Source organism: Protopterus annectens, chromosome 3.part1 (genome assembly GCF_019279795.1).
Source record: "Protopterus annectens isolate FY-2018-M chromosome 3.part1, PAN1.0, whole genome shotgun sequence".
In the NCBI taxonomy this organism is placed as follows: Eukaryota; Metazoa; Chordata; order Ceratodontiformes; family Protopteridae; genus Protopterus; species Protopterus annectens.
The window spans coordinates 1,237,983,222-1,238,010,016 of NC_056732.1; the positions used below are offsets into that span (position 1 = coordinate 1,237,983,222).

Sequence of the window (26,795 nt, forward strand, 5' to 3'; positions counted from 1 at the left end):
TATAAACAAGCAATATTTGATGCCTAGAGGCGTCAGTAGGAGTTAACTCCAAGATGCACCTGGAGATGCCACTTGGAAGTAATGAGATATACCAACTCCAAGATCGTACTACAGTGAGGAAAAGGGTAAATTTCCTGATAAGCACTGTACCGCATTCTCCATTCTAAAGCTTTGAGTTTTCAAAAACTCGATCATATGGTCTCAACCATATGAATTTCGACTTTCTGAAAACTCGATCAACTGATAGGGACCCATATAAATATATATGTGTGTGTGTGTGTGTGTGTGTGTGTGTGTGTGTGTGTGTGTGTGTGTTTACAAGAAATTTCCTTGTGACTAGTTTACAGATATACAGAATGTAATTTATTCTTAGTATGTAAGAAAAATCTTGACAAGTCAAACAAGACTGCCAGTTAAATATCTGACTTTCTAGGGTAACTGTTGGGAGAAAGTGCTTCAAGAACTGAGTACTCCTAAGAACAATATTATTTCAATGCCATGACTTGGTATTTGGCCATTTCAGACTGGGCTTAGATGATTTAAAATACAATAATAATAATAATAAAAAACTGTGGTCAGAGAATAGGAGTGGTGAGGGATACCCTGGATGCAGATTGCAGCAGAATTTTCCAGTCTGTTGTTAAATGGGTAGACCACATTTGGTATTTCAAGCAACACAAGTGGGGAGAGGAAAAACAAGAAGAGAATGTTTATAAAATATATCTTCTAATGTAATTTGTCTGTTAAATTTATTACTGGTGTCCTGCACAACATGGCTTTACACTGGCCTGAATGTTCACTACTTACTAAGGTCTATTCCATGCCTCAGGGCTACATTGTCTAAGTAATGCCAGGTTAAATGCATATTTTAGGATTCTACATCTTTGCTCTCCTTCTGTGGGCAAAAGTTATGATGGTACATAACACCCATTCATCTTTTACAGCAAACAAGTCCCTAAAAAGAGCCCTGTAAGAACCAAGTGAGCATTTACGGGTAATCATTTACCCCAAAAGTATTAACAGCAGGGCTCTAATTCTGCAATCCTATATCCAAAATGTGTTTACAGGAGAGCTACATCTCTTCCTAGAAATATGAAAATAAGTCATATTAATAAGATGCGTGTTCCTGCATACCTTCAGAATTTAACTGACATCTCCAACACAATGGATAGAGGTTGGTCATATTCCGAAAGACACTGTGATGTGCAGATGGCCCATTAGAGAATTTTGCAAGCAAAAATCCTGACATGATTGTACTGAAGGTAGCCAATAGCTGAGGTTTGCGCTCTTCTAAAATTAAGTTATTCAGAGAATGATAAATCTGGTAGTTCTTCAAGATATTGACCAGATGGGGTCAAAACACTTTGTGGAGAAGGGATGGTTGTTTTTTTATACTGATCATTTATATTATTCTAAAGAACTAAGACATGTTTCAGCAGAGCTCCCCTGTGTAAATGTCACCATTATTTTTTAATCAAGAAAACAAAAATGGGAAGAAACTAAGGGTAATGCTGCTCAATGCCAGAAGTCTAAATCGCCACCCTCTCAAACTCAGGAACCCACACAGCCTTTCCTGAAGACACTGGAGGGTATAAATATCTCAAACACACCATTATATTGGGTGACTTCAACTGCCCGAATATAGACTACATTATTCAAGCCCAAACTTTCTAGCCCAAAGGTTCCTGGAGTTCATAAATTCAAATGCCATGGAACAACTAGTCAATACTAGATCTCATCATGATCAGATCATAAACTAATCTCACTGGATATCCATCCTTCAAGGCCCCGAGCCAGTGGAACACCTCCAGGACTGCATGGATCAGGCAATAAACCAAGACTCTTTCCACCAAGGGCAAACATCCAGTCTGGTGGACCCCAGCCATAAACAAACTTTACAATAAGAGGAGAAAGCTGTTACATGATAGAGCAAAATGATCATTATTAGTAATCATCCAAGGCCAACTTTAAGAGAAGAATTGCCATAGATTCAAAAGACAATCATAGGCCCTTCTTCAGCTATGTTAGAAACCTGGGCCCAGATATGCTCAGAATTAGTCAAAATGATACAAAAATCACTGAACCCACAGACATTGCCAACATACTGGCAGACAGGTTCAGTGCCCCAAAGGAGAGATAACTATCCCAGACATCATGGGACGGATGGTGTCCCCGAACTCAATGAGGACCTAAACCAAGCCTGGTCTGCAAAGCTATGGAGCATAATGGAGCTCATAAACAAAGACATAGGGGACTTGCAGACATTGGACGGGCAGATCATGCCTTTTGAACTTGGTGACTTCTTCAAAACAGTCACCAAGGCCATTGATGAGGAAAGGCAGTCCATACAGCCTACAGGTATTATAGAGAAACTTACCAGCTTAAATGTAAATCCATATGTCACAAGATGCCATGTCAGACTCGACAAAGTTTGCAGATGACTGCAAACTGGGGTCTCGAGCCATGGCCTGAAGTTAAATGCCAAAAATGTATAGTAATACCCTTCGGAGATACCATATAGGTAGAGGTTATCAGGGACCTGGGGACCCAGGTTGACAGTGGCCGCCTCATTCCAAAAGGATAAAGGGACTCCAAAATCTGTCATATGCTGCCAGACTGAAGAAACTCCAGCTCTATTCAGTGAATTAATGGACATGCTCCACCTCAAAAATCCAAATCTACCAGATCCACTAGACCTTAGCACAGATATAAATAGGCCATGTGAGGCAGAGCACCTCGCTGGCTCTGTAACTCTGGGCTAGGCTTATAAATGCCTTAGGGCAGATAGCCTAGTATAAACCTATGAACCTATAAGAGGGACAGTCAAATCCTCTGTGTAGTGTGAGGACTTATTTCTTAAGTACATTTTATGTTACTTCAGTGTCTAGATTTTGGACTAGATGTAAATAACTTTCAAGTGACTTTGGCCAGATTTTTAATGTCTGAAGGCTGAGAGGTATGATTAGATACAAAGGATTTTCCACTTAGTACCATTCAACCTCACATCAGCCTGAGTACAAAGGAAGTACAGAAGCTCTGTCTGAGTCTATGTTCAGCCATCAAGCGGAACATCCATCAAATGGCTGAACATCAAACCCTCTCCATCAAACATTCATTCATAGAACATTCATTTAATTGACAGGGAAAGTAACTAGTTGGCCACCACTTCCCCATGTGCCCTACTGCAGTATTTCAAGCCCACCCCTAACTATATCTATATATATATATATATATATATATATATATATATATATATATATGTAAACTCTGAGATCATACAGTGGGGAAAAGGGCAGATGGGAAAGTGGTGGCCAACTAGTTACTTTCCCTATTGATGAAATTAATTTTCACTGAGTGAACGTTTGATGGACAGGGTTCGATGTTCAGCCATTTGGTGGAAGCTCCATTCGATGGCTGAACATAGATCGCTGTTTAACCCATTGTTTATATTTAAATACATGTATGTCAAAATGGTAAAGATGATAGTCTTATCAATGTCTAGAAATGTTGCCTATCTGAATTTGTATACCCCCATAGAAACAGGAGGAAAGTTGCCAAATGAGAAATCAATCTGATATTTTTCACGATAAAATACACATTATTTAGTACTTTTTTCATGTGGTTTTCAAAAGGCACATACTAAAAGCAGCTGAATGCATTTCCAACAGACATAAGTTATGTGGATAAACCATCACAGCTAGATGCATGGACTGAGGCTTTTTCCCATTTAATTCAGTGCTGGAAATCATTGTCTATTTGGCTGTCATCTGTTTTAGCATATGGCTTTCTCTTAGTAACCTTACAGAAACTGCATTGCTTGTGTACCTCAGAGGAATGATTTGAGTGTGGGTGAATGTAGCTCAAGCGTTTGTGTGTGTGTTGTTGTTGTTGTACTTACTACTGTGTTGGAGGAAACCACCTTATGAAGAACCCATTATTTTTTTTAATAAAGAACTACCTTAGCAATATTTGTGATATACAGTATATACCTCTAGTGTCGAATTACATTATATGGTAAGAGTGTGAAGACTGGAAAATGCCTTTAACTTTGTACTGCAGTTACACAGCAGATAATACAACATTAATAAGATAAAACATTCTGTTAGAATGCAGATAATATGTTTGCATCTCTGCATTAGTAAAAACACATCAACATTACTAGGCTAATAATCTTAAATGCATTATTCATGAAGGCAGTAATTAGACTTGCATAATTTTGTGACTTTGACACAACCCATCTCCAAACAGATGACACACTCCCCTCCCCATGCACACATACATGTACACAGCATGAACTTACTCTGGAAATGCCAACAATCTGTTCATCTGGCAGCAGGCTGATGCGTACAAAACAGGAGTCAAAATTTGTGTCCTCCTTTTCCAGTAGATCCTTGCCTTGCACCAGAGTGACACATAAGATGTTTGAGTTCATATCATATTCTAGGTTCACTTCAATTTGCCCCACAGTGAAGTCATGACCAAAGTTATTTGCAATTGAAGAAATAGAACATAATGAATCAGTTGAAACAGATTTCTTCAGTGGTCCATAGGGAGTAAAATCAAGGTCTTTGTTCATTAGCTCCAAGGTTCCCAGCTCATTTATGTTTTCGTAAGGATCATCCATCTTCAGGCTTGATTTCCGACTGGATGGCATATTATCCGCTGCTTTTCTATGATTTGATGCTGCTGCTCTCTGCAAAAAAAAAAAAAGAAGAACAAAAGATAACTTTATGCTTTTAAAATACTTCAGTAAACATATATAATACAAAATATGACAAACAATGCTTCAGAAAATGGTCTAAATGCAATACTTTGCAGTGTGCCTGAGTTGCTACTTTTTTACTGACTTGGAAAGAAAATCTTTCCTTTCATCCTGCACTGCACCATATCATTTTATGTCATCACTGAAGATGCTGATCCTCTTTTCTGTTCTGTTGTTTATGCCTGAAATGAGCCCACTGAAGAGCACAACCGGGACCCAGTACTGACCATGCAGTACTGCAGTAGTCACGTCCCTTATTCCTGATTTCATTAGTCTTGCTACATCCCTCTTTTTCCTACCCTCTACTCATGCATCAGTTTCGATCACCCATCTCCATCCTTCCCCAGAGCTTTGAACTTTATCTGGCCGCTGCCTGTGAGGAACAGAGTCAAAGGACTTATTGAAGTCAAGGTAGATGCCATTGTTTTACTACTGCCCTGTCAACATCACCTGTAATTTGGTCACAAGACAGCTGTTTCTAATAGCAAGAATGGTCACTATTTTACTATGTTTTTGGCAAAACAATGTTGGTATAAAAAAGTATGTAGTTTAAAATAACAGGACATATGCCTTTGGTGCCAGTTCCACTAAATATTGCTAAAAAGACAAACATTTTCCAAGATTTTGCTTAATATTAATGTTATTAAATTTGTAAAATTAGACTAAATGTACTTTATAGTCTTTGTATGTAAAATGCAGAACAATTCAGTACAAATTATAGTCTTTATATGTACAAATGCAGAAGAATTCAGTACAAATGAAATTAATGTCTAGTAATGAATATGTGTGAAAAACCATGTTTAAAAAAAAAAAAGGGTCCAGGGTACCTACTAGATTGAAATGCATGAATAGCAAGCAGTCTGTGTAAATACATACTGTAAAGGATACATTGTAATAAGTTCAAAAGTAATTTGTCAAGTTGTAATATCACTGGTTTTACCCCAGTTAGAGGAAAATTATATTAAAATACTGTACTTATACAGCTAATGGACTAATATGTACATAGCATTCTTTAGTATATAAATCATGTTTTTTTTAATCCTTAAGTATTAAATATACTGAAATAATTGCATTCAAATATTTATTATCTAAGCTAAGTTCAGTACTTTACCAAGATGTTAATGAGCAGTTCAGAGACATGACCACAATGTGATGGTTAAAATGACATTGAACCTGTATATTTTCAGCAGTGTATACATGCTTGCAGTAGCACATAGTTCTTGTCTCTTATAGTTAATATAAAAGTTGCAAAGAGTTAATGGAACAGTTCTAAGTCATAAATTAAATTCTGTGATTACAAAAGAATAAATTAAAAAATAAAATTAAAGCAGACAGCTCATAACTGATAAAATATTTTCACAGAATGGTCTGCAAAAGAAAAAGTTGTTAGATACATTCAGTTTTGATAGTAATACATGTTTTATTGTATTAACTATGTAAAATTATATTTTGACTTGTATCAAAAAAAGAGTAAAGGTTTTGTTTCTTAATGTGTTTTCTATATAATGTGATCAAAATACATCAGTATAAAGTGTTTTGAGTATGTTTAAAAAAGAGGGAATTGTTAGATATTATGAATATAAGGCTGAAATTAATTCTGCTGTAAATATGCTGAAAGATAAAGCATAGAATAAAAAGTTTGCTTGAATATATGTATAGAGTTTAGCAATGTAAAATGTGCATTCATACTGTATGTATAACAGACAGGCTTCTCTTCACAGCATCAAAAAGAAAAAGCCTAACAAAGCAATATTGGAAAGCGAGTATTATATGATTTTCTCATGTTTGCAGAACAAACATCTATTAACAGACATCCTTTTTTATAAACTCATCAATACATGATGTTTTTCTAGTAGGAACAGAACAGACGTTTAGTTTCATACTTCTGTTATTTTGATTGCGTGCATTTCTGCATTTTCATATCAGCAGAACTGCAGACAGGACAATAGAAAAGTAAAAAAAACAGACATTATGTAACTTCCCACAGAAGGCCAAAAAAGATACCGAGAGGAAATAACATCATCTATGTGCGTGACTAGCACTCTATATTACAATTGTAGTAATACAGTTATGTGAGAAAGGGACAGAGAGAGGTATTTTGTAGAAGTCATCATTCATATCTGTAATGAAGGAAAACTTTGTAAATATATGCTACAATCTGACAGAAAGAGTACGTGTTGTTTGTTATAAAATAAGTTATTTGTAACTGTGCTTATAGCTGCAAAATATATTTCTTTATCAGTGTGCAATTTGAAAGGCTTGGTGCTTTAAACAGACTACAGACAGAGTCATGCAAAGCCCTGTGTCTCTGATTCAGCAGTAAACAGCCAGCAAGACTGTGTGTCTTAAGAAGACTTTGGATCCAGCACAGCATAGGAGCAGAACACGCAAATTAAAATAAAATTTTCAGTATTCTCCCATTCTCCCCTTACATTCCTTCTTGAAGATGATGGCAAAATATCCATGTGGTACCTTAATTTTTTCATGCCTTCTGTGATTTATCTTCCATCCCTACTCAGCCATGATTTATCTCTCTCTCCCTTTCTCCTTTCTGTTGTATACCTAAAAGTCTGCGTTCTCCTTCCCTCTTCTGTCATACCCCTTTTGGATTTTGCCTATGCTACCATCATCTCACTGTTTGCCCATCTACATTTGTCCTTGTCACCTTTTATATGCCTTGTATTCTGCACATCTCACATCTCAGTGTAGTCATACAAACCTTCTGTTCTTGTTATGTCTTCCTTAAGCCATTATCTGCTATCCCAAATTTTCCATTTATGTATATTTTTTTTGATAACTGGTAGATGGACTGTTCCTATGATTCTTTCTTTCCATGACCCAAGCCATGGGCATATATTAAACAGATATATTTATTTATTTTATTTTACATTTGTTGACCGGGCTAGTCTAGCTGGATATATGTCCATTTTCAGTAGAGGCCCGGGGAGATAAGCTCCAACATTCAAAATGAAATTACATAAAAAAAAAAACATGTGAAAAAAACTTACAGCAGTACATGAACATAGGCAAATAAAGATAACATTTTAACTGGTGACAAAGTTATAAAGTAAAAATTGCAGAAAGTAGAACATTTAGATAAGAATATTATTACAAAATATTGCTTAAAGTGGTATTTATGGTGAATACTATATTCCAAAGTATTGCTTATTTCCTCTATTAATCCCAAGTACATCTAAAACATGTTTTAATCTCTACTTCAGCCCATCATAATCCAATCACTAAAATCCCTGACTTCTGCCTCTACCCTTGCATTCTTACCCTCAGCACAGATCACATGGTGGGGTACTCCCTCCCCTCCCCTTCCCCATTCCTTTATTTTAACTATAGGGACATTTACTCTATGCATTGACCCTACTTCCTTCATGTATTCCCTCCTCTTTGGCCTTACACTTAGCTCATTATTCCACCTCCATGTGTCATGCTTCTTGTTACTGGCCTGCGTTTCTGTTATGCCAGCAATGTCCACAGTCTACCTGTGTTATTGCCTGCATCTCCCTTCTTATTAATAGGATGTCATTCACTACATAATGATCCTACCTGGTCTTCTCTTTCTCCTTGCCAAGACAATCAATCACCTCAGTGACTGAGTCTTCAGAGGAAAAACAAAATTCTTCTTGCTCCTAATGTGGACCGCCAGCTGTTTCCCTTCTTGCAGCATGTCACCACCCGCTTGTCTGCAGCCTTTTCCTTTCCAGTTTAATTATTCATAAGCCTCCTGTCTGTCTGTTCTGGTTACTAACTATATTGCACATTTTCCCCTTATCTTACCTCCTATTCCTTTACTAACGCCCTTTGCTATTTTCTTGCCCTTTCACCCTTCATTCCTAACACCTGGATAAATGTTCCGCTTCCCTTCTGCTTTCCTTATAGTGCTGGATCCTCTGGCCGTGTTTCCCTTCATTACTATTCTTTGCTGCATACACCCATTTTCCATATTTATTTCCTTCAACTTGTTGTCTCTTTCATGGTTGCATTTCCCACTTTTGTTCTTCCCTTTGCATGTGTTTCCCAGACAGTGTCTACTCATGTTCTCTTCCCTCTGTCTCGACCTTTCCCCATTCCATTATCTTTCCTGCTCACCTGCTGCCTTTCCTACAGTTTCACATTTGTTATTACTAGTGAATCCACTCTCATCTCTAGTTTCCTTAATGACCACTGAACCTCTCCTATTCTCTTGCAAATCCCACATCCCCTACTTATTCAAAGTACCTTGAGCCAGAAAGCTAACCCTACAGCCTAAGAACATCCTCCATCACTATGCCACTCCTGTTCTCTGTTTCTTTGTTATGCATACAGGTAGGCATTTCAACTCGGATACTATCACTGACCTGTTAGCAAATGCCAGTCATTTGACACACTAATGGTTAGTTCTGGATAACAGTCAGATTATTAGCTTTCTTTAGTCATGGGGCAATGAGAAAATATGCACACATACAAACAGACACACACACACAGACACACACTCTAGGGGGAAAAAAAAAAAAAAAAACATATATATATATACATATATATATATATATCATACCAGAAGTTACAAAATGAATTAAAAAAATTATTTCAGCAATGCACATGCACACATAAACATAAACATAAATACACACACACATACATACACACACACACATGCACACACACACACACACACACACACACACACACACACACACACACACACACACACACACACACACACACAAACAAAAACTTCCACTGTAAAAAAAGTTAATTGAATTTATCACTCAGATGCCTTATTAGAAAAAAATACAAAATGAGAACTGACATTAAGTTACTTCATGCTATCTAATGCTCCTGTTTCTGATAAACTACACTGGCCTCATCTGTTTCTTTCTTCTTTTAAATAGCAGGATGTCCCCAGAGAACTGCACCATAATCAGAATATCCCTTGCTTTAATTAAATATTACTTCTCTAGGATGTCGACCGCTATTGAACAGGCTTCATTGTCTCACTTTTGGAATTCTTCAGAGAAATTGTTTACGGTATTTTAGGTCATCAAAAATTTGATGTGTTTTATCACTGGAAGAATGTTTATACTCTTCTGTAAAACATTTCTTCAACCTCTGTGCGATTAGTTTGTGTTTATTCTACTTATTAATGCACCTGCTCCCTTCTTCAGTTTTTAATGTTTGTTTTATTTTCTATTCTGATATTTAATAAAACATTGGAAATTTAGTCAACAGAAATTAGTTAAAAAATACATGTCAGTTGAGACATTTTCTAGGATGCTATAGCAGGGCAAACCCTTGCTTGCTTCATGGGGGAATCTTCATGCTGTCAGAGTTGTGGGCATTAATACTACAGCCACTGCAGCTTGATTTTAGTGGAATAACTCCTCTCAGTGTAATAAATGACTTTCCTGTTGCAGCAACTGACCCTTCACATGCAAAATTCTGTCCAAATGGCAACCAAAAAATGCTACTTACATTTTCTGTTTTTAGGAGGGAAGGGATAGCCTGAAGACAAAAAGATTTACTTTGATTTACATTTTGTTGCTTTACCTTTAATTTTTACTGTTGGTTGTTAGAAAGGAATAGGTTTTAGGCAGGCAAACTCTGGCCATCCTAAGGGACCAACTCAGCTATAAAGTCTTACAGATTGCAGAGAAGGCAATCCAGAGCTTATCTAAACAATCCTGTCTTGGTTTGGGATTTACTGATCTTTACTGTTAAAAAAAGAGGTGCGACTGTGACGAATAGTGGGCAGAAGCTACTGACAGCATTTGTGCGTGATGTAAAACAATTCCAACTTTTGTTTGACTTTCAGAACGTGTATGGTCACATCAATAACTTTACTGTATTTAGTTGTACAGTATATTGTTTGTGTGATTTTTCTCATAGAAGTTGATTAAACTTTCTTTGAATTCTGCCGTAACTGATTTTGATTATTCATTTCTGTTAGATTTTTTTTTATTCATTTGCAACTGAATATGGATTCCTTAAATTATTTTGCCATTAATTATTTACTAAAGCAAAAATATCTTGTATAGTGTAATAAATGTTAAGTATATTTAAAGGTAACACCTAATTACACTGGTGATCTGTGTTTCTCATGTCAAAAGCTGGATGATTTGCTCACGAGTATTAGTAGTAAATCTAGACTTACTGATGATTGCATTTGTGCGATTGGCATGGCATGGAGAACTGATGTTACATAAATTAATAACTGGACAGGTGAGATAAATAATGTTAGGCAAATAGCAAATAAAACACATTTAGGAAAGGGTGTGCCTGTTGCCTGTAGTGATCACTCAACCCTATGAAACAAGACAATGCCCCTGACAACTTTGGAATTCTGTATACAAATATTTAGCAATCTGCAGATTCAGAGTGTTTAGAAGGAAACACAAAAAGAAAGGAAGAAGTTCACAACAAATAACAAGGAAGTAAAAGAAACTGATAAATGTCTGTAAAGTAAACAGAATACATACAAAAGGGGCACTGCTTTGTTATTTAACACACAGATTACAGGGAATGATAACAATTTTCTACCAGAAAACCTTCAGCCTACAGAAAAAGGCAACCTTTTTCCAAAACAGAAGGTAAAAAAGAAGGCATGGGGCAGATGAAAAAGGAAGAAATCAAAATTGAACATGGAAGGATTGAAGAACATTGCTGTAAGAAAAAAATGAGAAAGACAGATATTGACAATATGGCTCAAGCTGTAGATGTACAAAGCCAGCTAGATTTGAATTACATGTTTGCAAATGTAATGTGCAATGAAAACAGTGGGATTAATAAGACTAATGGTGATGAAGATCATTCCTTTGTAACAATTGATAGAGCAGATATTACTAAATTAGAAGTTGAAGATTTTTTGGATCTGATCAGAAAAGATATTCTTGTAATTAGAGATTCAGTTATTAGATGAACTGATACTTACATCTGCAGAGAATATAATGAACATCAAATTATGTTTGCCATGAGAAAAACTGAGGATGTGAGACAAGCCTTAGAACACGTTGATGTAAAGAAGTAGGGATCTGTTTTTATTCATGTCAGTCCAAATGAACTCATTCGCAAATAGTCTCTGACTATTAGTAAAGAACTTGTATCCCTCTTAGATACCATAGCTTGTAAAGGTGTTAGGAAATATTTTTCACAGATCAGATAGAAAGGAAGTTGGGTCATGGTGAATGAAAGGATTTTTGGGGTAAATACCTACATGAAAAAAAAATGTCCCATTTAAAAAAGTGGAAATGTGTAGAATACACAAGCTTAATTTTGGGCACATGTGTTCAGACAGGATGGCATGCATTCTTTAAGATTAAGGAAGACAATTTTTGCAGCAAATATTTTGCAATATTTGGCAAACATAAGGCAAGATTTTTGCAAGGTCGAAAATTTAACAGTTCACAGATAGCAACATTTGATCTCTGATAGTTGTTAATGCTAGGAGCAGTAATAATAAAGTTTTTTTTTATTATTATAACTTTTGCTACATTCCCACAAGATTGATGGTGTTATTGTTTGTGAAACATGGTTAAAGAACAATGACTGGAAACCAGTTCTATCAGGGTATAAATGTTTTTACTGTAACAGACATTCTAACAAAAAAATCAGGTAGAGGTGATATGATGGGGAGTAATGATAGTTATGAGACCTGTGATTACTACATGTTCAGTGATAAACACCAATACTATATATTGTACAACTGTGACAATAATGTCAACCCTGTAAAACAGAACAATTGTTGGAGTGTATAGATCACCAAAGTCAAGTGCTGATGACCTGTAGAAATTCATACATTTACTGTATGAAACACATCAGGGAAGAATAATAGTGTCTGGGAACTTTAATTTACCAGGAACAGACTGGAATAATTTTGATTCAACAACATTAGCAAGGAAATTACTTACAACATATGTTCAGGTGCAACACTTGCTTCAGATTGTAAAAATATCTGCCAGGGAACAGAACACACTAAATATTGTTTGTGTTTCTAAAGAAATCACTGTTACTTCATGTCAGGTTTTACCACTGTTGACGTGCAGTGATCATAGGGTTACAAAGGATAATTTTTGCTACAGAATTCTGCCAAACTGAAATCAATGCACAGAAGGTTAATTACAGATTTTATGGTAGCAAAACAGTCACTATGCAAAACTAACTAGAGTGATGCATTCAGTGGAAAAACTGCAGAAGGAATGTGAAACGTTTTGAAAGAGAAATTGAGTGCAAACATAAAAATAAAATGTTTAACATCAGGATCTACACATACAGTGTCATGAGGATATATTTCCATAAGAACAGGATACCTGATTAAGGTAAGAGACGAAAAATATAAGAAATGGAAAAGAGGTTGATTGATAACTTTGAAAAATAAAATAAGCTGGACAAACAAATTAAGCACAGCGTGAGATAAGATCAAGACAATTTTGAAGAAAATATATGTGAGGATATTCAGCATAATAGGAAACCATTTTATAAATACATAAGATGTGGAAGGAGTGAATACATAAAAATTGATAAGCTGTGTGCAGATTCTAAAATTTATTCTCAGACACAACAGATTACAAATAAATTTACAAAATGTTGCAAAACAGTTTGTCTCCACGAAGGGGGTGATAAGTTATCCTAGTGACATTCTCCAGGTAACCTCAAATACTGAAAACAATATGGATTATATTGAAAAATAATTATGCAAACTTGATCTGAACAAAGCACAGGGAGGAAGCAGAATTAGCAATAATGACCTAAGAACACTTCAGCAAGAACTTAAAGTACCATCATATCTATTATTTACTAGAATGCATAAATATGGAGAAATTCCTCAAGATTGGAGACATGTGCTTATTAAACTTGTCTTTAAGGGAAAGAAAAGCAGGACAAACCCAGAGCCATACAGACCCTTAAGTCTATTGTCATGTTGTGGAAAAATAATGGAGAAGGGAATTTTGGATAAGCTATTGTAGGAATTGGAAAGGTTGGGAGTTGAAACCATATATCAGCAAGTATATTTTGAAAAAGGATCTAATACTACCTGTAACATGATATTCTATAACAATATATGAACAACAACTATGAATGAAAAATTGTGCTGTGATGTAATTTATATAGACTTAACTTCAGCATTTTACAGGGTCATACATAAAACACTGATCAATAAATTAAAACAACTAGGTACTGATGCATTCTTGATAAAATGGATAACTGCATGGCTTGCAAACAGAACATGGCAAATATAATACAGCAATTGGACAGGTGAAATTCTTGGTTAAAGTCAGGGTGTCCCACAGGACTCTTTCCAAGGCCCATACTTGTTTAGATTGTATCTTACAGACTTAACTTTTTCATCTGAGGTGTTCTACGGTCTTTATGTGGATGACTTAAAATTGGGTAAACACATTACATGTGTTACAGATAGAGTATGGCTGCAAAATAACTTGACTAAATTGACCATTTGGGTACAGGGGAATAATATGCTGATAAATACATAAAAAAATAAGCATATGAGATTTGTGAGACATGAATTTAAAGGTGAATATTTAATACAGCACAAAGTGATTGAAACTGTAGATTCATTTAAGGACCTTTGTACTCATATGGGTAGATTCAGCTTTGAGTTTGAATAATCATAGCAGACAATTGATTAATGATAGTTATAGAACTGTAGATTGTATAAAAATATTTATAAAGTCTAGGAAATCAGAAATAATGATGTCATTGTTTATTAATTACATTATACCATAGCTCTCAACCTCTTAGAGCAAGAAATCTGGACAAAGCCATAAATAATGGGGGGACAAAGGCCCAAAAATAGGGACATTTTTAAATATTGCTGTTACAAACTTCATTGATAGACTAACAGGTTTTGAATTATAATTAATTTATCTGAATGGTATGAAGCCTGAAACTCAAATCTCTGTCATTATATTCTGACTTGATTCCTCAATGATTTGCAAATGATTTGCTAGAAAACCACAATTTTATGAGCAAAACCAAAACAATGAGGCAAAATTCTGGACATTCTGCAAAAATATGGACAGTTGAGAGGTATGCTTTAGACCCAAGCTTGAGTGTGGAATAACAATATGCAAACATTATAAGAAAACAAGCATGAGTAAACCGGAAAGTGTACAGCAGAAGTATAGCAAGGGCATCCATGGTTGCGAAAATGTAAGTTAATATGAAAGACTGAAATATCTGAACTTGTACATTGTCTCATATAGCTATTTAAGAGGAGATCTTATTCAGGTATATAGGGCATTTAGAGACAACTACCTCTGGGAATGTTTGGGGGGTTATCAAAACGTAGTAGAGAATCATCAGACAACCTGTGTAGAACATTCTATAGGAATGAGAAGTGTACTAATTGGTTCTCTGAAAGAAAGAGCAGCTGATGCACATAATAGACTACCAAATTACATTAAAGCAAGCATTTGTTTATATATTTTTAAGAACAGCCTTGGCACTTATTATGGGAACAACTGGTTTGGGATATTGGCAGGCTAGAAGGGCATTAATGGTGATGCTTGAAATATTTCTATGTATGTCTGTATTACTAAATGCAGACTGCGAAGAAGTAGTACAGCAGTATTAAATACAGATATGGACTGTGTTTTATATTTATCTGCTTGACCTGCTTCTACCTTTCTTTTAGTAATTGCTTACAGAGATTTGAATAAATAATAATTTCTTGTTCACATTTTGGTATTTTAAATGAAACTTACAGCATGCCACTAAGATATAACACTTTGGAAACAATATGACTACCTTGGCATTATCCTGTTCTGAAAAGAGATTTCTCATAGTCCCTAAAACAGCAGCCCAAAAATCACATTATAAACAGTATGTAGTATAGGAACCCAGTCTGAAATGCAATATGAGTACTTGGCCCATAGGTAGAGCCAAAGATGCTTACCCAACTGGAAGAGGGAAGTGCTGGAGCTTAGAGCAGCTGAAGACAGACCATGAGATCTGGCATCATATGACTCTCAGAGATTCAGAGCAGAGGAAGACAGGTCATTGTGTCCAAACAGAGAGAGGGAGAGAGGGAGAGACAATTCATTGGTCCTAGGGAGTGAGAGAGAGAAGAAATCAAGGGATCTCACTACAGAAGTTAGTAGAAGAAGAAAACTTGGCTAACAGAACCCAAGAGAAATTCAACTGCAGCCCTGGAAAGGACCTTAAGGAAGAAGCTGATATAGGCACTGACTGAAGCTTCAGTTACAAAGAAAAATGAGGGTTTGAGTCTCACAAGGGATAATTGGCTAGGCTTAAAATAGCTCACAAGGGCAGTTAGCCTAGTACTAACCTATGAACTATGAGCTGTCCTGCAAATGGCTGCAGCCAAGGACTGTTAAATACAGAATTTAAACTTGAAGATAAACTGTTAGTTTTTTATGTTCTTTCTTCTTCTTTTTTTCTGCAAAACTAGAGGTGGTTAGTTAACTACATCAGCTCTGTTGTACATAGAGTGAGCTTTACTTTTTTACTTCACCTTAAATTATCACTTACTCTACCCTACCTACTTCTGCCTGTCCCACAAGGATTTCTGTTCTGGAAAAATCAGTCTTTTTAAAATAATACTAGTTTTCCTAACAAGTCTGCGGCTTTTATTCAGTTATGTGTTAGATTAAATGTGCAGGCTTTTGTAAATGAAAACTTATCTGGTAAAGACTGGGACCAGATAATGAGGATATCCACCTCTCTGCAGGTAGCTGCACTCATCAGGAGATTCATTATCCAGTCCCAGAATTACTGCCTGCTGGAGATCTTGGCCTTTCTGCAGGCAACCATATCCAGGAGGGACTTAGCCAAGTGCCTTCCATTTCAGTATTGCAGCCTGCTACTAACTACATGAATGTTGTTTCACCACTACATTCTCCTGTAACACATGTAATTGATTCAACTGCTATTCCTATGTGAAAAGACTTTGCTTTAAAAGGCCTCATAGCAAGGGAGCCCGCAGGATTTTTTCCAGGGGGGGGGTGCAAACCCAGAGCCCTGCCCACACAGTCCCACCCCCTCAACCCACACAGCCCCACCCCCTCCACACACGCAGCCCCACCCCCTCCACCCAAGCAGCCCCCCTCCATCCATGTAGCCATTCCAGTGTCCCATTACTTGGATATTTCTCCCCATTTGCCATAGACACTGTTCAAATCTCTCAGTGTGCATACTTTTTTATGCTTTACGTCTGCAATGATTACAGATATTTGGATTTCATTTACAACTTTTATTTCAAATTTTATAGCACAAACACTGATAGACATTTACTAAACCTAAACAAAGCAATAATCTTACAATGAAAACAGACTTAGCATTAAAACTTCTCTACCTTTGAAACCCACATTCAAAGAAAATGCATTTGGCCAGTGGCAGGGTAAGTTTACCTTTGGGCTGTTTTCAAATCATAGGCTCCTTGCACACATTTTTAGAACCATGCAAAAGTTCTTTGATTCACCTTTCTGACTGTATTAATTATACTATAAAATAATTGAATTATATCCCTTGTATAATACAGCACCACTTGTTAGAGTATTTTTAAATTTATAGTCCTGAACATTTTTCCTTTAAGCAACGAAACAAATCATATGAACCAATAATGACAACCTGCCCAATTCAGAACATTTCAACCATAAAGGGCCACTCAAACATCTGTCATACAATCCACCAATATCAATCAATATGCAGAATCTCTGCAGAAATAAAACTCATCTGAATAATTTCACATTATAGAGATCTGAAACCAATGAAGAGGTTGTTGCTAGAAAACAACTTTATATTTCAGTGTTTCATTTACAAATTCAGTGCCTGTTGCCCTTGAAGAATAAATTGCCTATGTTACATTAAAAGAAATGGTAAGCTGGTATATTGCAATAGGGAATGGGTGGCAAGGTGAAAAACAGGTTCATAGTTATTAGGTGTCTCATCCAAAGGAGGACATACTAAGGACTGCAGAACCATACCCCCTTAAAATACAAATATACATGCTGTAGGAATAGCACCTACAGCCTTTTGCATCAAGATGCAAGTATGCTACCTGCTGTGCTAACACTGCCTTAAAATTCTACACCACAATAATGATACCACTTGCTAAACAAAACCGTTGCACATTTTAAGCAGACTTAGCATGAGCATCAGTAACCTTTGCTTCCCTTGAAGCTCACAATTCCTTGAAAATGCACTTGAAAATAAATTCCACCTGCTAGATCTAATTAGGGCTTTTCTGTCTCTCTCTCTCTCTCTCTCCCTCTCTTTTGACTCTGTCTGTCTCTCTCTCTCTCTCTCTCACACACACCTCAACTTCGTAGTGGAAGAAATCTGGGCAAAGCCTAAAGTAAACAGGGACAGATTATAAATATTGCTTTCATGAACTTATAAAATTGCAAGAATAACAGGATTTTTGTAGGTATGCATTTTTCTAAAGGATATGATGTCTAAAATTATTTAGCAACTTCAATCTTTTTTAGGAGGAATATGGGGCAAAAATCTGGACATTCTGCAAAAACCGGGACAGCTGAGGGGTATGCTACTTCCCTTTTACACACACACACACACACACACACACACACACACACACACACACACACACACACACACACACACACACACACACACACACACACCAACCTCTTAGTGCATAAAATATGGACAGATCCTAAAATAAATAGGGACAGATTATAAATATTGCTCTCATGAACTTAGAAAATTGCTAGAACAACAGGATTTGTGTTAGTATGCATTTTTCTAAAGGATGTGACGTCTAAACCTGAAATGTCTGTTATTTAGCAACTTCAATCCTTTTTAGGAGGAATATGGGGCACAAATTTGGATAATTGAAAGGTATGACCCCCCCTTTACACATACTCCTATCCCCTGTTACTTACACACACACACACACACACACACACACACACACACACACACACACACACACACACACACACACACACACACTAACTCCCAAGACTAATATATCTGTCACGTTTGCCCACAGCATTGCAGGGATGAAAGCCACCCCACTGTACAGATGTATGGCACTACTATGATAAGTCTTCCCCACCAAACACAACAGTGGTGACAGCCACCTATTTACATTCCTCTACCTTCTACAGCAGTACAGCATTCCGTTTATCTTACCTTGTTTGATGGCCTCATCATACTTAAGGAATCCTATCTGTGACTCTTTGGCAACCATATTCCCTTCATTTCTGTAACATTAGAAGTTTAAATATGTACATGCCTGGCTTTATAGTATTTAAAATTACACAGTTTCCACCTAACAGTCTCATTCCCTGGTTCCCAACAAGCGACAATTCTTATGCCAATGCCTCCATACTGGATCACATGAGCAGACCTCTCCACAAGTCACCTGATAAGAGTGAACAGCACTACAGGAATCAAAACAAGCAAATCTGCCTTACAATGTTGTAGTACTCCTGTATAGGTATGGCAAGTAACAAAAGGCATAAATCTTGATAAATACTGAATTAGTGTTGTATTTTAATAAAAAAACTAAAAAGTAAAAAATTAAAACATAAATAAAAATATATATATTTTTTAAAGAATGCTTTTAATTGAGTCACTCAAAAAAGCAAAAAATAAGGAAGAAAAAGAGTGAAAACTTTATAATGGAGTCCTAGACAAGTTAATTTCAGAAAAGCAGTCAAGGCTGGTTTTGCTGATTGTGATAATGAGGTACCAGAAGAAGTAGTAGGAATCAACAAAACCAACCTCGGATGCTTTTCTGAAGTCAGTTGTCTGTGTTTCTTTTTCAAAGTTTTCATTCTTCTTCCTTATTTGATAAGGTAATGCTGATCCCTTAGGAAAGGTTCATAAAAATATTGGTATTCCAGTATACGTGAGCATTGCTTCCTCCTGTTAGGAGTAGATAAAGCAGCAGTCACTTTCCTTGCACATTTATGTATTTATGTATGTATGTATGCTTGATACCCAAGATATACAAATGAACAGATTCCATTTTCAGCAGAGACCTGGAGGGCCAAAGATCCAGTTGCTACAAAATTCTACTCTAAAAATAAACATAAGCAGAAGACGTTATAATATGTGAAATGAAGCCAAGCTTACTAGAGATCAACCAAAGGATAACAGGTGGTTAAAGCCTATATCATTGAGAAGTTACTGACGTGCATTTGTTAGTCGTTATTTTCGTATTGTATAATGAAACCAAAATACAATTAAAAACTTAAGCATGGACAAATAAAGTAGTAGCATGCTTTAATAAATCAGATATGGGGAGGGAGGGGGAGAGGTACAGTGAAATGCAGAAATTTTGAATAAGTATTTCTCAATATCTATAAAGCAAAGAATGAGAAGTGTCATGTCCACTCAAATACAGGCACTCTAATACCAGCCTTTTACAAAAGAAAACATTCACAGAAAACCAACAGCTGGGTTACAATTCTTCCTACTCATTACTACAGAATACTCTGAGGAATGTGAATGCTGTGCTGGTTTATATGACGTGATTACTCCTCATTACTACAGAATACTCTGAGGTATGTGAATGCTGTGCTGGTTTATATGACGTGATTACTCCTCATTACTACAGAATACTCGGAGGCATGTGAATGCTGTGCTGGTTTATATGATGTGATTATAGCTGTCTTTGATTAGGAAGGACTTTGGAGTGCTACATTTTTTTCCAAACATTGTTTTTGTTTTGTTGGGGTTAAGGAGAAACTTTTTTGCATGCTATTATAGCTGGACAAGGTTGTTGCATTTATCTTTGTTATTATTTGAAAACAAAGAACACTGTTGGCACCTTTACATAACAATTATGACCAAATACAGAGTGATGAGTAGCACTTTGGCACAGGGGCTGAAGTTTCTGTCTTCCAAATGCACGGTCTGAGTTGCAGTTCTTTCTCCTCATTACCACAGAATATTTTTTTTCTAACTTCTGTGTTTTTTCTAAGATACTCCAGTTCCTCTTACCTTCCCCAAACAGGGTGGTAGATATCTGTGGGGGGGAGGTGGTACTGGCTTGCACATGTATCTGACACATTAAAATGTGGCTCATATTCTAACATGTCTTTTTATAGTGATAGCAATGGCTTAAAAGTATAAACACACTCTCAAGTATGCATTAATAAGTGAGAAAATAAAACTGGAGCTGATATTATTTTTCAAATCCTGATACCTGCTGTCTTCTTCACAATTAATGACCGGTGAAAAAATCCAGATGAACACTTTAAATATAGTAAACACTCCATAGATTCCATTTCTAAAATACTGCGTGTGGTTATAATACAGTAGTCACTCAAGCAGATTAATGGGAGGTTTTACATTTTTATATTAACATAAATTTTCTTGAAGGATATACACTCCGAAACTCAAATGTCTGTTGTTATTTAGTGATTTCCATACTCAACAATTTGCCAATACACCACACATTTTATGAAGAGCAGATTGCACATATGAGGCAAAAGTCTGAACATTCTGTGAACATCTGGACATTTGAGAGGTATGAGTTAAGAGATCTGCTCTTTGATTCACAGGCAGCCATTTGGATTTTTTGTGAGTTAGGCAGTAATGTCCTAGTCATGAGTAATTGGCTATGAACCAGCAGATTATATTAGCCATTATCTGAAGGCTTGTTACACTTTTCTGTGTGGCACTGGCAAACAAAGGAAAATATATTTCAGCTGGGCAAAGAGGATGCCCTTACCTATGGCAGCTCTAGCTAGGGGTGAAAGGAACTGTGATGATTTTTTGAGCCTAGAACAGTAAATAATTTATTCTGGCTAGATTTTTTCAGTATGATTAAAAGTTCAGAGACTGGTCAAGCCGTACTCTGAAGTATGTGAATTCTGTGGTGGTTTCTTTGATGTGATTATAACTGTCTTTGATTAGGAAGGACTTTGGAGTGCTAGATTTTTTTTCCAAACAATACTGTTTTTTATTTTGTTGGGGTTAAGGAGAAACCTTTTGGTAGACAGACAGTCAGAAATATCTAGCGAGTCCTTTTAAAGTTTGTCCTGTATGAGATGGTGCTGGTACTAGCTAGACCTATAGAGAACCATGTCATCTGCATAAAGTAGGATTTATAGGTGTGGAAACCCAATGGAAACTCTTTTGTGAGCCATACTGTTTTGGCATGTTTAGGAAGTTTTGTGGTCAAGGGGAAATGGTTGTCTTGAATTATTAGGAAATTATGGGTGAATTGTTCAGCTGCAACAACTTAGATTCTACCTATGATAAATATTCCGAGTCTCCTGGCAAGATGAATTTTCATTCCTTGAGAAATTCCACAGAGAGGATATCAGAGCTATCTTCCCAGTTTGGATAATAAGAACACAGAGTGTGGTCTGGAAAGACTACTGCCTTCTGTTTGTAATGGACACTGATTTAAGTGCCCTTGTGTGAGAAGATGCACCCCATTCAGTGGAGAGCACTACAACAGAAATTTCCCTTTCAAGGGGAAGTGGCAACCTCACAGAATATTAAATTAGTGACGGGGTACAGTTGGAGAAGCATACTAAAGGAGACGTGTGTGTGGGGGGGGCTAGAATCCTCACTAAAAAAGAAATGTTTGAATTCTAATGTAAGTTTTTGGTATTCATTCAAATGTGGAACTCAGAAAAATTGTGTTCAGTTGTACACCTGGAAACTGTTCTAAAACCCTATGCAGTACATACCAAAATAGCAAGATACTTCAGGACTTTCTCGTGTAGTCCAAAGTGAAGCTCTCTACCATTTTCATTGTTTGGTAGTGGTACCATGGTAACTAATGGCACCAAAACAAAAAAGAGATAAGAAAATTATTAGAGCACTTTTTTGTTTTGTACTACCTACACATCAAGTGCAATGGTAACATGCAGGGTCTAAGTGTGGGCACCCATCCCCTATACCACCCTGATAAGCTTCATGTCCACACTGCTCTAACAGCACATACATCAGCCAATGACTGCCACCCATTAGTAGGTGTCTCTTCGGAAGCAGGATTCCCCTAAATTCACCCTCAGGAAAGGTGACCAGACTGATAATCATTCATTCTTCCTTCCATGAATAGCCCTTTGGCCCCCAAGCTGATAAATAATGTCTGGTTTAAGCACTTGGGCTTCAGGCCAGTTATTTTACATTAAGAAGGTTCGTGGTCTGCACTCTTGTGGGAGGAGAGGCTGGACTCTGCCCTTCTGAGCTGGGAATTTCTGGTTAAAGGCTTATAGTGCCTGCATATTTGAACTGTTTCTTACTGAAATTGGTACACCTTGTTTGCTGTAGCATAGACTAGATCCAGGCCTGCTGAATCTAGCTTTATTTGTATGCTGCTTGTTTGTTTGCTTGTTATTTCCCTGAAACGCTAATTCCACCTAAAACACAGCTTTTCAGCACTTCTGTGGATCCCTAGTGATATCTGCATTGCTTACTGTACTTATTTCCTTGTTTCACTTGAAAGAAAGTTACTGTTTGTCATTTTTGCATTTAAGTTACCTGTAACACATTGCATTTAAGTTACCTGGCACTTGCTCACTAAAGCAATTATATAAGTCAGCACTAAAATATTAAAAGCACTACACCCTCACAAACTCCCCTTGAGTACCTCATTCCCCATTGGCCCTTTTTTTCAATTACAAAGGAATTCCCAATACTACTCTAGCATGTCCAAAAGTCAGTTGTCAATCTCCTCTCCAGTCCAGCTGGTGAATCTGGGAATCTTGAGGCGATGTTACAACTGCCTCATGTACACGGACAACCCTCTCCTCCTCCCAACAAATTCCAACACATGTGAGAGATGCAACCATATAGCCATACTGGAGGCTAAGCTCTCTCAACTCAGTACTGGCGAAACCAGTCAGGAGGAGAAGGAAACCACACTCACTACAATTCCAGTCTCACATAGACCTACCACGACAGCAAACCAAACACATAAACACACAAAAACATACTCAGAGGCACTAAATAAAAGTCTGCCTAAGCAGCAGAGACCTCCAAAGCAGACACCCAAGCAACCACTACCCTAAAACAAAACACGTGCAACACATAGCTCACAAAGCCAGTGTGCCAAACAGTCAAAGCCCTTAAGGCTAAACAACACACCTGATACACTTGTAATAGGTGACTCTATCGTCAGGCACACTGACGTCCTGCTCACCAGGCTAAACAAGGAGAAGGTCACGGTGAGCTGCCTGTCGGGCGCTAGGATCTGCCACATAACACAAGCACTCAGGTCACTTCAAGGCAAGTACAAATATGACTCAGTCATTGTCCATGCTGGTGTGAATGACCCGAGACGTACCTCCCTGTACTACATGAAAAGAGACATAGAGAAGCTCTCTGAGCATGTAGCCCAGGCCGGTATGACCCTGACCTTGAGTAGCATCTTACCCTCACCAAGAATGATGCCACAATATGAAGACAAGATGATCAATTTCAACAATTGGCTTAAGTATTGGTGTCATTCAAAGAGGATCCAATGCCTGTCAGCCTGGGATGACATGCTCGACAAGCCACGATGCTTCGCTAGGGATGGCTTGCACCTGTCACCCCTGGGCTTTCGGATATTGGCAAAGGCTCTTGCTAACCCCATAGTGCCTTTTTTAGGCAAGGCTCAAAAGACAAACCCACCTCCATAGGTATCACAAGGGATAAGAAACTAAGAGTAATGCTACTCAATGGCAGAAGTCTAAACCTCAAGATGCATGCACTCGAAACTCTCCTTAGCATGGAGAACATCGATATCTGTGCAGTAACAGAAACCTGGTTCAAGGCTCCTGAGAGCACCCCAGCACTACCAGGTTATACCTCATACCATGCTTTTCGGCCCCAAAACTAGGACCGTACCACAAAAGGAGGGGGAGTATCAATATTCGTCAAAGATACCCACACCTCCAGGTTGGTGGCACAGCACGAAGCATCAGGGACTATCCATGTGCAACTAACAGTGGGTAAAACTGCCTTCCAGTTTATAGCCTGCTACAGACCACCCTCCCAAACCCAGGAACCCCACTCGGCCTTCCTGAGAACACTGGAAAATATGAAGGTCTCTCCAAGCACCATTATATTGGGTGACTTCAACTACCCAAACATAGACTGGGAGCATTACTCTAGCTCCAACACCCTAGCCCAAAGGTTCTGAGAATTTATAAACTCAAATGCTATGGAACAACTTGGTACCACTCCCATAAGAGGGGAAAACATACTGGACCTGATCATCACTAACATGGGGACTCTATGCTCCAGACCAGAAGTGTATCCCTCACTGGTAAGATCAGACCATAAACTAATCTCACTGGATATTCACATCCCGACTCCACCCCCTGCCCTGAAAACCACAGTGAAAAACCTCTCAAAAGCAAATTTCACACTCCTCAAAACCGAGGTGGAATCCTTCAAAGCCCCCGGGCCTGTGGAAAATACGGCCCAGACCGCAGAATCCTTTATAAACGCATTCTATGAACACCTTCAGGAATGCATGGATCATGCAATCCCAAATAAAACCAAGACCCAATCCTCCAAAGGCAGACGTCCTGTCTGGTGGACCCCAGCCATAAACAAACTATACAATAGAAGGAGGAAGCTACTACATGATAGAGCAAAATCCCAAAAAGGGAAGGCATCTCTGATCAGTATTAGCAAAAAACTACGGGCACTCATAAAATCGTCTAAGGCCAGCTTCGAGAGAAAAATTGCACAGGACACTAGGATAATCACAAGGCTTTCTTTAGTTATGTTAGGAACCTGGGTGGGAATTCCCAGATATGCTCAGAATTAGTCCACATTGACAAAAAATACACCGAACCCACAGACATTGCCAACATCCTAGCTGACAGGTTCAGTGCAAACTTCTCCCCCACTCCCCACCAAAAGGGCAAATATTTATCCCTGCAGAGTGCTGCCCCCCCTGACATCTCAGATGCTCAGGTAAGAGCTGCCCTCTCCAAATCAAAAAACACAGCATCAATGGGACCAGATGGTGTCCCGGGCTGCATCCTACATGAACTCCAAGAAGAGCTAAACCCAAACTACTGTTCAATCTCAGCCTTACTACAGGATATGTACCCAAAGAGTGGCGTACAGCAACAGTGGTCCCTCTCCACAAAGGTGGTGCCTCAACGGATCCTGGAAACTATCGCCCCATAAGCCTGACTAGCTTGGTCTGCAAAGCTATGGAAAGGATCATCATGGACCTCATAAATAAAGATATTGGGGACCTACAGACAATGGATCCTACCCAGTTCGGCTTTGTTAAGGGCAGATCCTGCCTTTCAAACCTGGTTGATTTCTTTGAAACAGTCACCAAGGCCATTGACGAGTTGAAGGTGGTCCATACAGCCTACCTCGACCTCTCAAAAGCCTTTGATACAATACCCCACTCGGGCATTATAGATAAGCTCACCAGCTTAAATATAAACCCCTATGTCACTAGATGGGTTGCAAACTGGCTCAAGGACAGAACCCACATGGTTAGAATTGCTGGAGCCATGTCAGACTCCAAACCAGTTACAAGTTGCGTCCCACAAGGCTCAGTCCTGGGATCTCTCTTGTTCGGTATATATTTCTCGGAGGTACAGGCCAACACGGAAGGACTGTGGCTGACTAAGGTCGCAGATGACTGCAAACTGGGCGCCATAATCGACTTTACAGCCGACACAAGCATCCTCCAAAAGGGCCTCATAGAAACAGACAACTGGTGCCAGAGCCATGGCCTCAAGCTAAACTCCAAAAAGTGTATAGTCATCCCCTTTGGCAAAAACAAACTGCCCACAAATTACCACATAGGTGGTGATCCATTAAGTACAGAAGAAGTAATTAGGGACCTGGGGACCCAAGTTGATAGCAATCTCTCATTTGACAACCACGTGGCCAATGTGGTTAGAAAAACATTTTATATAGCCCACCTAATCATGAAGGGATTCACATCTAGATCAGGGGAGGTCATCGTGCCTCTTTTCTCATCCCTCATCAGGCCCATAATTGAGTACAATGCCTCTTTTCGGATGTACCTTACCAGACACCTGCAGCAACTGGAAAGACTCCAAAAGTACCTCACCAAGAGGATCATAGGGCTCAAACAGATGCCATA

General features: G+C 37.9%; 1 protein-coding gene across 2 annotated transcripts in view; it reads right to left on the reverse strand.

The window, feature by feature from the left end:
* SYT12 (synaptotagmin 12) overlaps positions 1-26,795 on the reverse strand; it is a 1,960,217-nt gene that overhangs the window by 368,380 nt on the left and 1,565,042 nt on the right. For both annotated transcript variants that reach the window (XM_044067306.1, XM_044067305.1), the window contains one exon: positions 4,301-4,693. In XM_044067306.1, the coding sequence (XP_043923241.1) occupies positions 4,301-4,693 (393 nt within the window). The remainder of the gene's footprint in view (positions 1-4,300; positions 4,694-26,795) is intronic.